General features: G+C 46.9%; 1 protein-coding gene and 1 long non-coding RNA gene across 2 annotated transcripts; one reads left to right on the top strand and one right to left on the bottom strand.

Annotated features, from left to right (window-relative positions):
- Nucleotides 1–2748: 2748 nt before the first annotated feature.
- Nucleotides 2749–4661, bottom strand: LOC128906310 (GSK-3-binding protein-like). The gene has a single exon (XM_054193392.1). It carries the CDS (start codon nt 4265–4267, stop codon nt 3677–3679), a length of 591 nt encoding a protein of 196 aa, XP_054049367.1. The 5' UTR covers nt 4268–4661; the 3' UTR covers nt 2749–3676.
- A 121-nt stretch (nt 4662–4782) lies between these two features.
- LOC128905565 (uncharacterized) lies at nt 4783–9834 on the top strand. The gene is made up of 3 exons (XR_008464904.1): nt 4783–5982; nt 6723–6803; nt 9639–9834. It is a non-coding gene; the product is annotated as an uncharacterized LOC128905565 (long non-coding RNA).
- The last annotated feature ends 3013 nt before the right edge of the window (nt 9835–12847 follow it).

Raw genomic sequence — 12847 nt, 5'->3', positions numbered from 1 at the left:
ACAGAGAGGCGCATTCAAAGATGAGATTGTGCGTCTTCTGTGCATTTGTTTACAAAATTACTTAAAATAAAGTTTACCCCCAACATATAGCCCCCCGTAAATATAATGAAAATAAATTTCTTCTGCAATGCATTGCAATATCACTTATTACAAATATCTAAATGGTTTATTTTTGATCCTAGTTTATGTGATCCACTGCCAAACCTTGTGTTTTGAACAATTTTTTTCCTTACAAGATGGAAAAAAAAGATAAAACCTAGCTAAATGCCTATTATGAAAATATAATTTTATTCCAAATTTAAACTTGAAGTAAAGTTTATTTTCACTTACAAATGAAGGTAGTCTAAGCATACCGTGAAGGCCAAATTTGCTTTTTATTTCTCTGGAAACCAACAACCAGTATCTGAGGACCAGTACTGGCTAAATGTATTAAAGAAACCCTACCTCTAAAACACAGATATTTAAAGCTTACAAAAATGTTTACTTCACCGTTCAACCCTTTTTATCCTGTTTGGGAAACAACGTAGACAGTGACTTTTATAGCAAAGTTCCTTTCTGTTTGTATGCCCGCAATAGCGTAGCACAAGGCAATATTTGAAAATGAGAATTTGCAATGAATCAATGGAAACCTTCTGGCAATACTCCAATTGGTCCAACACCTTGTAAAACTTGGCTTCCAAAACCAAAGTAAGCCACGTTCGACCGGTTCTCCCTTATGAAGAAGTGATGCGTGCTCTATTTTGAAGAAGAGAATTTTAAAGACCTATGAGGAAGATGCGATGATAAAGGCTGCTGGCGTGAGCTTAGGACGTTCACTTACGAGCGATGAAGACGCGTCGCGTCGCTGAGTTATGCAAGTTATCTGAAAGAAGTGCCAAAAACCCTTTTACCAAATCATCACACACTCTACATAACACTTAGCTCGCTATAACCCTTTTCGTATATACATCTCCCAGCCTCACACAAAGGAGAAAGTAAAAGCTATTTTAGAAGTAATTTAGGAAGCTTAAAAACCAGCCAGTCACTGTGAAATTTATTAGCATCTTTTCTAAGCCTCACTTCAACTGCCAGTTTATTGAAAAGTGTTATTCTAGTAAAATCCTTAAAAGGAATGTCTCGAGGCTTTCAATGACTACAAAGGACACTTGTAAAGTTAGCTGTTCTCATTAGTATACAGAGGCTAGGATTTGGGGAGGGAAGGAGGAAGGAGGGGGGGAAAAGGGGGGATGCAGAATCGATGCATAATTATCAGTGGTGAAAAATTCAAGTCACCCATGCCAGCTTTCAGAATTTCAGCTGACAGCCGCACACACACTTTTAACCGTAGTTGTGTAACAACTCGGGCTCCATCAACTGTGCTCGGTTTTTAGCTTGTTTCCTCCAGCTCTTTTTAGTCAAGATAATTAAACTACTCATCGGCACAGCAAAGACCTATCTGCCTGAGCATCTAAAGGACAAATACGAGAACAACTAGTTTTTTAGTTGTTGGCTAGCGGTTATATTTGAAGCTAAGATTTCTTTTTACATTCTATTGAACTTTTTTTTCCTGGATTAAGAAAGAAACGAGAAAATTTCAAATAAAAATTCCTTTGAAGTAAGAACAACCTACACATTACATTATTGTATTAGAGGATAAGAACTAATGGCAGATCCGAATCCTTTCCAAGTTGTGCAAAATGCCACAAAAGCAGCATAAGTTATGAGGAAAAGGACCTCAGATGTTAGTAATTAAGGAGGTTCTAAAATGCGTTGAACTTCTTCCTTTGCATTTTACATGCTTTGATATGGAAAAACTGCATTCTACTTATAAATTAATCAAGATAAAGCTAATAATAACATCACATACTGTTCCTAGCGCATGAGGAATTCAGTGAGACATTACAAAAACCTTCAGCATCAGTTTCTATCAGTAGCTGGTAGCAGAGAAAGAAATCTGAAACATTTTGTGGATTTAATGTATTCTTGAAAGAACTAATCGCACAAGTAAACGTAGCTGCTCAAATTGCTCTCTTGGACAAAGGCAAACATCTTCCATTTTCTTTCATGTGGGATTGCTACCTTCTTCAAAGGAGCAGCTTTTACCTCAAATTGAGTGGGGGCTGGGAGATTGTTATGCTCCAGTCTGTCTGATGTGTTCAGTTCTGATCTTGAAGCTCGTTCTTTGACTCCTAAAAACCTAACATAGGATTTTACCAAGGAAGCTATTCAGAATAGGTATCAGAACTTAATCATCACCAGCATCAAATTCTGTTTTACATATATTTTTTTTTAATAAAAATTGCTGTTTGGACCTCTCTCCCCTCCTTTCTGGAGTCTTTATTTTCCCCCCACTCCCTGGAGAAAGAAAAAAAAAATCAAACCAAACAAGTAACCAACACAAGCTCTGTTGCTTCCCCAATACAAGATACCCAATTTTGCTTTCAATATGATTTGATGTGTAAATTCCAACAGCCACATTCTCGGCTGCTCGAAGGGGCGTCTCACGGCTTACCAATGAACACTGCTGGCAAACAAAGGGGCTCAGTTGCATCTCCGTGCATTAATAACCGGTGTCCCACTGCATCAGACTATGCGGATTGTTGTGGGGATTTTTTTTTTTTTCCTCTGTGTGCGTGTGTCTGCAAAATGGAGATCTCACAACTGAAAGAAGATCAAGGGGAACGTGCCTACTGGAGCATCATCCACATAGTTTTGTTCTCGTGAACCAAAAATTCACTTCCCCTTAACAATGAGACACAGAACCAAAAATAAAAACAAGACCACGTTTATTCAATACAGACAGGTTAATTAAGACAGTAAGTCCTGTAAATCAGGAACACATTTCAAACACTCCGGTACGAAGTGCATATATTTAAAATCAACAGCTGCATCTCGTAGTCGAGCCATTGAGTTTGTCGGGGAAGGGTGGATTCAGGGTTTGCGTTTTGTTTTTTTCTTTTTGGTAGAAAAAACTTGTTTCGGCTACCTTATGCGAACAATGCGTCTCAGGCTCCATTCACTCATCAGGCTTTTACAATTATAAGACCAGCTGCCTTTCAGCTTTGATATTCACATTTTGTTGGTTTTTTGTTGCTGTTTTTTTTTTTTTTTAAACTGCTTCATACAGTCACAACGGGGAAAAAAAAACGTTAAAATAATAATAAAAAACAAACAAACAAAAAACCCCAAACAAACCCCAAACCAGCCCGGGAGGGTACGGGAAACACCTCCCGCCGGGGTCAGCGAGAATTATTGCAAATGGCTCCTGGGAGACAGAGCCCGGCGGCGGAGAGACCGGCGGCGGGGGGGGTCGGTGGCCCCGGCCGGGCTGCCCCGGGGCCCGCGGAGGAGGAGGAGCTCCCGGGGAAGGCAGAGGAGATGGGGGTGGGGGAAACAACGACGGCTCGGCGTGCGCGGTCCCCGCCGGTCTTCGGCGCCGCGCCGGGGGTGACCTTGGGCCGGCGGTGGGAGTGGGGGGGGGGACGGGACACGGCACCGACCCCGCCCGGCACCGGGAGGGGGGGGGGGACGGGGCGACACCCCGCCGCCGCCCCGCCGCGGGCGGGGGGTGGGGGGGAGACTTACATCGCGGCGGAGCCAGCACCGCGCTCCCGCAGTCCGCTCGGCGGGGGGCTCCGCGCCGCCGCCGCCGCCCCAGCCGCGCTCCAACGCCCCGGCCGCCGCTCGTCCCCGCCGGCTACTGCAGGGGCTGCACCGCCGCCGCCTCGCCGTCCGCGCCGCTGCTCCCCGCCGAGGCGCTGCCGCTGGAGGCCGTGGAGGCTGCCGCCGCCGCCGCTGCCGCCGCTAGCTGCAGCCGCCGGACGGCTTCTTTGATGAGGTTTCCGGAGAGGATGAGCTGCTGCAGAAGACGGTGGGGGTCCTCCTCCTCCGCCGGCCCGTCACCCGGACCCGGCGGCGGTTGCTTCCTCCGGCGGGCGGCGCTCCGCAGCCAGCCCCGGCCGCACAGCTGCTTGGTCACCCGCTGCTGTCCGCTCCTATCCGGCCTCGGCGGCTCGGCGTGCTGCGGGTGGGCTTGCGGCGGGGCCGGTCCCCGCGGCGCCAGGAGGCCCCCTCCGCTGCAGCGGGGCGAGTAGGGGGCGGCGCGGTCGCGGGCGCTGCCCGGCCCCAGGTGCTTGGGTCCGCGGGACGGCGGCGGCGCCCGCTGGGCGCTGAGCTGCAGCACCTCGCCCAGCTTGGCCACCAGCGCGTCCACCTCCTTGGAGCCCGCTTGCCCCACGGCGACCGAGCGCTCCAACAGCAGGAAACGCTCGCCCGGGCGGCACGGCATCTCGGCCGGCGCCCTGCCGTGCCGTGCCGCAGCGGGACCCGGGGCCGCCGCCCGCCGCCCCGAGCACACGCGGCTCCGGCGGCTGCGGTTGAAGCTGGAGCTCGGCCCGCTGGGGTTGGTTTGTAAACAATGGGTGACGCGGCAGACCGGGCGCCTCCCACTGCGCCGGGCGGGGGGGGAATGGGGGGGGGAAGCCCCCGTCACCGACCAGCCCGCGGCCGCTCCCGGCGCCGGCACCCCCCCGCAGCGGATGGGAGCGACCCTCTCGGTGGGGGCGAGGGCGGCTCCGGCGGCGGGAAACCGGCGAGCGGCCGAGGCCGCCCCGCAAGAGCCGGCCACGCCGCTCCCGCTCCCCCCCCCTCCGCCGGCGCGCCGCGTGGACCGGCCCGCTTTCAAACCCCGCACCTCGGGCCGGCGGGGCGGGGCCCGGGTGATTGGCAGGAGGGGCGTGAGGGGGCGGGGCGGGCGGCCCGGCCGTGAGGAAAGGGGGCGGTGGCGGGAAGGGGCTGCTGGCGGTGGGGAGGGCCGGTTGCCGTCGTGTCGCCTTAGGGCAAGTGGCCAGAGGAGAGACGAGGCGGGGGGCCCTGAGGAGGACGGCCGGGCGCAGAGGGAAGGGTGGCCGCCTGCCTGCCGCCCCCCAAGGGGCTTCCCCCAGGCGCCCGGCCGGCCTCCCCTCGGCCGGTAGCGTGTCTGTCCTGACGGATACTGCCCCGAGAAACCGTTAACAGTCCGAAGGGCTCCGTGTACCGGCCCGACGGCGCCTGTACGGGCTTCTGCTTTCCCAGTAACACCGTGGAAGCCGTGCTTGCGTTTTCCTCAGATAGCTCTCACGTTACGGACCAGTGCCTTCCAAGAGCGGACCACCACATTGCCATTCCCTTTGCAGCGGCCTCCCGCCGAGGTTGGGTTTTGGGATGGCAACAGGTTCCTACAGCAGCGCCCAGTCCCGGGATCCCATCCCATGGCTGTTCGCACCCACCAGCCGTGGTTCTTCTCGGTATGCTGGTGTCCTTGCACCCAGCAGTGTGCTGATTTTGGGATTTGATTCCCTGGCATAGAAATGCCTTTGGGGTCTTATTTTCCATCACTAGAATTAGCAGACATCAAGCGAGCCTGTGCGGGTGCTCTCTCGGGTTTTCTACCTGCCTGTGGTTTACTTCATCACCCAGACCAAGGCTCTGTCCTGCCTCCTTCTGTCCCAGTCCCATTCCTTCCCTTGAATCCACCACCACATCCTTTTAAGCGAGTGTTGAAGTTTCTACCATGAGCTGTAAATGGCATTTTCTGGATGTCAAAACACTGGGGGAATAGTCCAGAAGATGCTCATTTGCACAACTGGGCATGTGGTGGCCACTGCCGGGGAACTGCTCATGAAATGGAAGTTGCACGCATACGTAACTGCGATCAGTTCCGTGCCCTTGATTGATCAGTGAGTGGCTGGCAAAGGAGAGGGCATGTCCTTTGGTCGGTTTGTCCATGATTTACTTTCACTTGCTGTACAAAATCCTGTGCGTATGTGCACGTGTTTGTGAATGTGCCTGCCACCTGAACGTGTTAGGTGCTCGCTCCAGCCTAGGTATCCAAGTCCATCACTGAACATTTCCTGCCTTACTGCATATTATTTATTCATATATATATTTAACATACTGATACTTTCCTATTTGCAGCACCTTCTTGTTAACTGGCTATTAAAACTCGGATCAATTGTTCTACAGGTAATGAAAAAGTGAGTTCTTGTTTCCCCACGCCAAAATATTTTTAAGAAAACACTTCTACCCTCGTTGCCTAATTATGCAGTATCTTTTCAAATGGAATAAAGGCAGGCCTACATAGATGCAGTGGATGGATCTACTTCAACTCCAAGGGAGATCTATATTCAGAGCACTTCTGAGTAGGTAATCTGGTATTCTGTACAAGCAAAACTGCAATAAACCAGTACAGCTTATTCCAGCCTTTCCTTCTCCTCCCACAAAAGCAAAATAAGCTATACCAGCAAAAGTTCAGTGCTGCCTGTGATTACATCTACACCTGGGGCTTTCATGAGCCCAGCAATGATAATCACAACTCGTGCTTCGTTGCATCCCTAACCAGCAGCAGCGCTGGGAAAAGTTTGCAGGATAGAGCAGATCAGTGCCACAGATAGGGAGCTCAGAGCAAAGTCATTAGCAGAATCCTGATGTCCTCAGATCTTTTTTAATGCAAAACTTCAGTGATGACTGATTGACAATCAACTGAGTAAGTGTCTGCTGAAGATTTCAGGACTAAACCTACTGAAAATATTTACATTGAATGCTACTAATCAGGGTTAATAGTTTTTTACCACCTGAACAAAATGAATGTTGTAAATTTGCGCATCTTAAGGAGTTATCAGAAGAAGGGTGTTTCACATTATGTTCTCCTAGAGGAACTGGGAACCTCAGCCATTACTTTGGTATTCTGACTGCTTTCTTCACAGTACGAGTGAAAGACAAGGGAAAAGCTTACATGCTGGAGAAGACGGTATATCCTGTGTCAGATCTGAAGTTCTCCCTCAAAGGTTTGTTTATGTGGGAAAAACTACGCCAAAGCAGTGTTCTCAGTGTGAATTTACATTGTGCTCACATCCAAGGAGAGGATCTCAGCATGTCAGCACTCAGAGGCCTTTCTGGCCTTAAACCCCAATTGGTTGGTTCCCGTAAACTGTCCACAGCCACCACCAGATGTTCCCAGCAGAAATCGCTGCAGTGGTTTATGAACTGCCAGTTGTTTGCTAGTGCCTCTCTGGAGAAATAAGAACAACTTCAAGAGTGGCTTTAGCAGTAAAGTGGCTGTCGTACACGCGGAGTTTGTGAGTGTCAGCAGCCGGGTTGGCTGCCAGGAAGATTCTGGGGCTGCTACAGTTGTAGCCATCAGGTCATCTGGCTGAGTCCTGAGTTAGCTGGAGCAAGGTATTCCCACTTGGATTGGGAGAATCGCAGCCCAGTTGTCATACTTTGTCTTCTACTGTGGGTGATGAGTTCTGCAACACTGCGTTTACTTCAGCAGCTTACCACAATAATTTCCATTAAAAAAAAAACAACCCAAACCCAAACCATTAAGGATAGGGGCAGATTCTTTTAAAAATAAAAGGATGAAGAGAGTTGCAAAACCGTTGACAAGATTTTTCTGACCACCGACAACATTTTTCTGTGTAGTAGTTTGACAATGAGCGTTGCCGCGATTCTTTTTTTTTTGTTGTTCTGATACATTTCTCTGTGTTGTCTGCTTCTGTTCTGGGATTGTCAAAATTCCCACTGCAAATTGTGGGAACAGGGCTAATAGAATGACTTAGAACGAAGTCATTCTGTTAGCAAGATGTTACAGTTGCAAACAATAATTGGTTCCTTTATATTATCATTGTTCATCTGCACTCTCACTTTTATCTGTTCACATTTTTAGAAAACACTCTTTAAGGTATTTTTAGTAATACTTGACTTTCAGATATCCCTAGCAGAATACAAAGTCTGAGTTTCATAAACAAGTACTAATTGTATTAATTATGTGGCCATCCATAAAATTTTGACATAATTTTATAGCGAATATAAAGAATATAAAGGCCAATTTATATATCTTACTTTTTATATTGATCCTGACAAGGCAGACAACTGAATGTGACTTCCGAGCTTTAAACCTATTAAGGACAAAGAAAGAAAACCCTTAAATCCTTTGAAGTCCGCAATCCAGTGTAATCTCAGTCCTTCCACTACATGTATGTGTTCGGGATCGTGTACATGTTCCAACCTGCTACGGAAACCCAGTAACCCAATGGACCTGAAATGAGAAATAATATTTAATTTGCACAGGTGTTTACATTTCCTTATCCTGGAGCTGCATCATCTGTGATCTCAGACTTCAGCATTGCATATTGAAATAAATGGGCTTGATAAATTTGTGACAGGGACTAAGTAGTGTTGCATCACAATGGTAAAGTATTTATAGTGTTGTTTACAAAACAGCAAGAGGACTTTGAACTGGGTGAACCCAGTGACTAGGAAGTCCTTCCTAGTCCTTTCTTTTTCCAGGCATTTCTCACGTCTTTTATTTTCAACAGAAACTTCTGTCATGTCTATTAAATATGCAGAGCTTCTCTTTGTAACAATAGCGTGAATGAAGGATGCTTGTGCAAAGTAAATTAATTTCCTATGGACACTTTAAACGCAGAATGGGGAGAGGCCAGAACACCATCCAAATAAGACGAGTTTACATTCCCCAATAATCGTTTTGTAACCTGCATTTATAATAGATTTCCAAGAACAAAAGACATTCCTTTAGAAACAGCTGAGGTTGCTAAGTGACACAAATGTATTTACTGTGTCACAACTTGCAAAAGCCAAACACATTAAAACAGGGGAATTAATAAGCAGAAATGTCATGAGCTTTACCTTGACTCCCAGGGTAAATATGAACCTGTTGGCCAACAGTTTTACGTGGTTTTGGGTGCCCAGTCTGAGACTTTAATGGGGACGGGAAACATTAGTTGCTTTTGGAAATGTAGGCTTTCATCCTTAAGAAATTAAAATATGCATATTTTGCCCCCACACAAGAACCTGAATTCAGATGGATGGAATTTGTTCCTTTCAGGTATGGTTTCTGTTTATCCCCAGTCCATTACCTAGGAATTTGCAGGTAGGGATACTGCTTCCTGGCCAGGCTGGGAAGTACATCCTCAGTTGTGAGGCCGAGTTACTTATTTTTGCTGAAGTTATCACTGTTTCTTACATCTTTTAGACACAAAACATGGTCTTTAGGGGAAAAGCTAAAGCTGGCACCTGTTTATACCTCCTCACATTCTTGTAGTGCCTGACACACCAGACTGCTGCATCCCAGCTCACCCATGTGCTCAGGACACGTGTCCCCTTTGGAGGGACCACAGGAACCTTCCTGTGGTCTGATAAGCTGTTCCTTCCCTTTCCCTAAGCCGCGAAACCTCTTCTCCCTCCTCTGATACACACGAGATGCTGCAGATTCCCTGGGCGCCTGCCCCAAATGTGCAAAGGCCCCAGTGTGCAGGGATTGCCTCAGAAGGGTGCATTAAGCTACCTGTTTATTAGGGGTTGTCAGGGTGCCTTGCACAACAGCCTCTGCTAGTTTAGGGATGAGACAGCAGGCGTGGGAAAGGAGCCTGCAGACGTCTCGGGGATGCACTAAACTACGGGGCAACCAGGTCCTTGTTTATTCAAATAATTGACTCACTTCCAGCTTTCCTAATAACCGGAATACATTTTGATGTCAACATTGCATTATAAGCAATGGGGCGGTATAATCTGTCGCGTGGGCTCTTATAGATTTTCCATATATACAATTCCTGTGAATAATTTCCATGTGTCTGATCTTTTCAAATATTAAATTGTAGGAAGCAGAGATGAAAACAAAATATTGAACCGCCCTCAAAATCCCATGAAAACAGACTTCTGCAACATCTATTGAAAAATACCGGAGATGTGAAAGAAATACCCATTTATGTTTTGTCAAAATTCCTTGCACATTTATATACGTCCCGACAAAATCCCCGTGCTTGCTCTTATACCTTCAATCAGTAATTGTTTGTTAACCAGACACGTCTCTTGACAGTTCTGTTAAAACAAGCCTATCTACAGTGAATACTGAAAAGCCACAATCAATAAACTAGTATATAACGATTACGAGTAATGTGTCTCACTCAGCATGTAGGCCAAAAAAGAAGAAAAAAAAAGAAAAAAACCCTCTTGTCTAATTGTGTTTGAAGTAGACTTGTCTAAAATTAAGGGAGCACTTGTCCCACAAGGACCAGAGCCAATTCCACTGAATCAATGGAACCTGGGCATGACTGCCAGCTTTCTTCGTTGAAATCCCTCCTTCAAGCATACTTTTGACATTCAGCCCTTAGAAAAAGATGACTGTTACTGAAAAAGAAAAAAGAAAACCAGGCAGCAGCTGAGATCTGATAACCCGTCCTGTTTTGAATCGTAACTGCGGTGTTTGCGTAATTTAGGGCCTGGACTCGGCTCCTCACAGGAGCAAGCCTCAGATGAGAAACATCTTGGGGCATCTTCTACGGTTATAGATACAGTTACACTTCCTCCTGTCTGCTCCCTTTTTTATTTTCTTTGTGGTGTTGCTCATCATGAATGCTTCAGTTTTCCTGCATATTCCAGTCCTGCACAACACCATGGTGTCCATTAGTGGTACTTAGTTAAGTCTGAAGTTTGATCCCTGCCATTTTTCTCTGCAAGACTCTGTGATTAGCAAACAATTTTTAAATTAAGAAACTTCATATCCATTTTTCTAAAGTCTTATTAGTTCCTCAGAACAAGACAGGTAGGTCTAGCTTCTTTAGACACCTTCCCTTCTGCTCTCTAAAAAAGTTATGCATGTGACAGCCTGATTCCACTGTGACACCCCCCTTTTTACCTAATATAGTCCTTTTGATCTGCTTGCAATCCTCTTTTTTGTGTTTCTTTTCCCATTAACTTTTAAAAATCCACATGCGTTTGTGAAGAAGTGGCTTATTTCAAGCTTTTTTTTTTTTTTTTACCGTGTCGGCTTATTTTTTCTTCCAGCCACCTATTAGGTCAGCCTGATTTTCCCTTATTAAATCGAGCCGATATATTTAGACAATGATTTTCCCAATAGCAAAGTCAACAAACAAGATCCATAAATTATGACAGAGTAATAATTTCCATCACATTAGCAACCGTGTGTTCCTGTATATTCTGTTTAGAGCTAAATTCACCCTTAGTGGATAATGAAAACCAGCCCTTTAGGTTGCAAACCTCTCAGCGTACAATGTCCAATGTAATAGATTTCATGAGATCCTTGGGTGCTATTATACATGCATAATTTAGAGTAAGTATCGCAGGTCGTGTCACTTACGTCCTTCTGATGTGGGGCTCTCAAGACTTTTGGATAAAAAAAATAAAAATAAAGCTCTGGCTTACAGCAAGAGACATGGAGGGGTTCCTGACTCATTCACTTTTCCTCTCTTCAGGGTCCTGCTGAGCTGCCCTGGTTCACAGCTGAGGACACCCACATAAACCAGCCACGATTTTAATTTTCCTTTACAGCAAGGCTGGGCTTTGTGTCAGTCCTGTAGCTGCAGGGCTGAGCTGCCCCCGCAGCGGGAAGAGCAGGCAGTGGGGAAGTGGGTGGGAGAAGCTCTTGCAGCCGTCCCAGTGTGAGCATTTGCCTTCCCGGGGGGGTCAGAGCGTTGTGCTTGTGTTGAATGGAAAGCTGGAGAAGGAAGCTTCACAGGCGAAGTCCTACAGGAGCCACTGCTTTTCACATGGCCTGAATTGTTCTTATTGGACTCTCACTGTCGCTATCGATAAATGCGCTCTCCTCTCTTGCAAGACATTCAGCATTTTGGAATAATTCCCCCCTCTTCCCTCTCGATGGCATCATTTAAATTAAGAACAGCAAACTACAATTCCTGCCGATTATGAAAAAACTTTTCCAATACTTTAAAGGCAAATAGCAATAACTTTCCTGTGACTGTTACAACCAAACGATCGTTGCTACTGGACATTTTGATTCCTGCGTTACATCCTTTTTGCTGAAAGACATGACTGTGTTTCAGAGAGGCGAGTCATGGGGATTCAAGTGCTTTTTTGTCAAGAAAATTACAACTAGCCCTCCCCAATACTCCCTGAGCACTGACTGCATTTTGTTGGGATTTACCAGTGATCAATGTGCTCTTGCGGTAGCTGCTTGAGCCCCTTGCTAGTGTATGAAGGGACACTTGCAGCCTCGGCCCCCAGGAGCGTGTCTTTATACCTTCGCTCATGCCTGCTGCAGCAGCCACAGCTTCACAGCACAAAATGTTTAGCAACGATTGCTGTAAGGTTTTCTGCCTGCTGCCGTGCCTGTGTTGCAGCCCTCACCGCTGTGCTAGCAGGGCTGTGCGTGAAGCCACGCTGGGAGCTGGCGAGCTGTTCCTTAACGCTATCTCTTTTTCAGGGCTCTTTAAAAACGCTGGATCGGCAGAAATGGGCGATGCTTGTGGGGCAGAGGAGGGCAGGGCTGAGGAAGGATGGTGGGACAGGAGCACCAAAAGTCAGTTTTACCCATCAAAACTTCACACCATAAAACCAAGGACTGAGATTTCTGCCAACCTCGGTGGTTTCTGGCAGCACCGTGAGCTGGCCGTGCTATTAATTCTGGCCCAGCCGGGAGCAGGAGCCCTCGGGCAATAAGGCAGGAGGAATGGGAAAGCATTGGAAGACCAACAGCATGCAAGTGGTGCAAAAGTGTGCTCACAGTACCGAGAAGCTGACAAGACAGGCACTTTAATATCAGCCTATATCTTCCTGTTAAACTCACGGCCTCAAATGAAAAGCAACCGCAGGCCAAGACTTCGTATATTTTATGTAGAAAGGATCCCAGTTATAACTGGAATAAGTTATAACTTAGGTTAGCTTTGCAGTGAAATTAAGCCCAAAGAGCTTATAAACAGAAACCTTGATTGCAAAATTGATTTAAAACTGTATAAAGTAGATCTGCTGGCACAATTCTATTTTAGCAATGAAGACAGGACCCCGAAGGCCAACATTTCTGAGGCAATTTGTCCAAGGAAGAAACACCCCT

The sequence above is a fragment of the Rissa tridactyla genome, chromosome 2 (assembly GCF_028500815.1).
Source record: "Rissa tridactyla isolate bRisTri1 chromosome 2, bRisTri1.patW.cur.20221130, whole genome shotgun sequence".
NCBI lineage: Eukaryota > Metazoa > Chordata > Aves > Charadriiformes > Laridae > Rissa > Rissa tridactyla.
The sequence above is the reverse complement of the archived record's forward strand: the minus strand, read 5'-3'. Positions and strand labels throughout refer to the sequence as shown.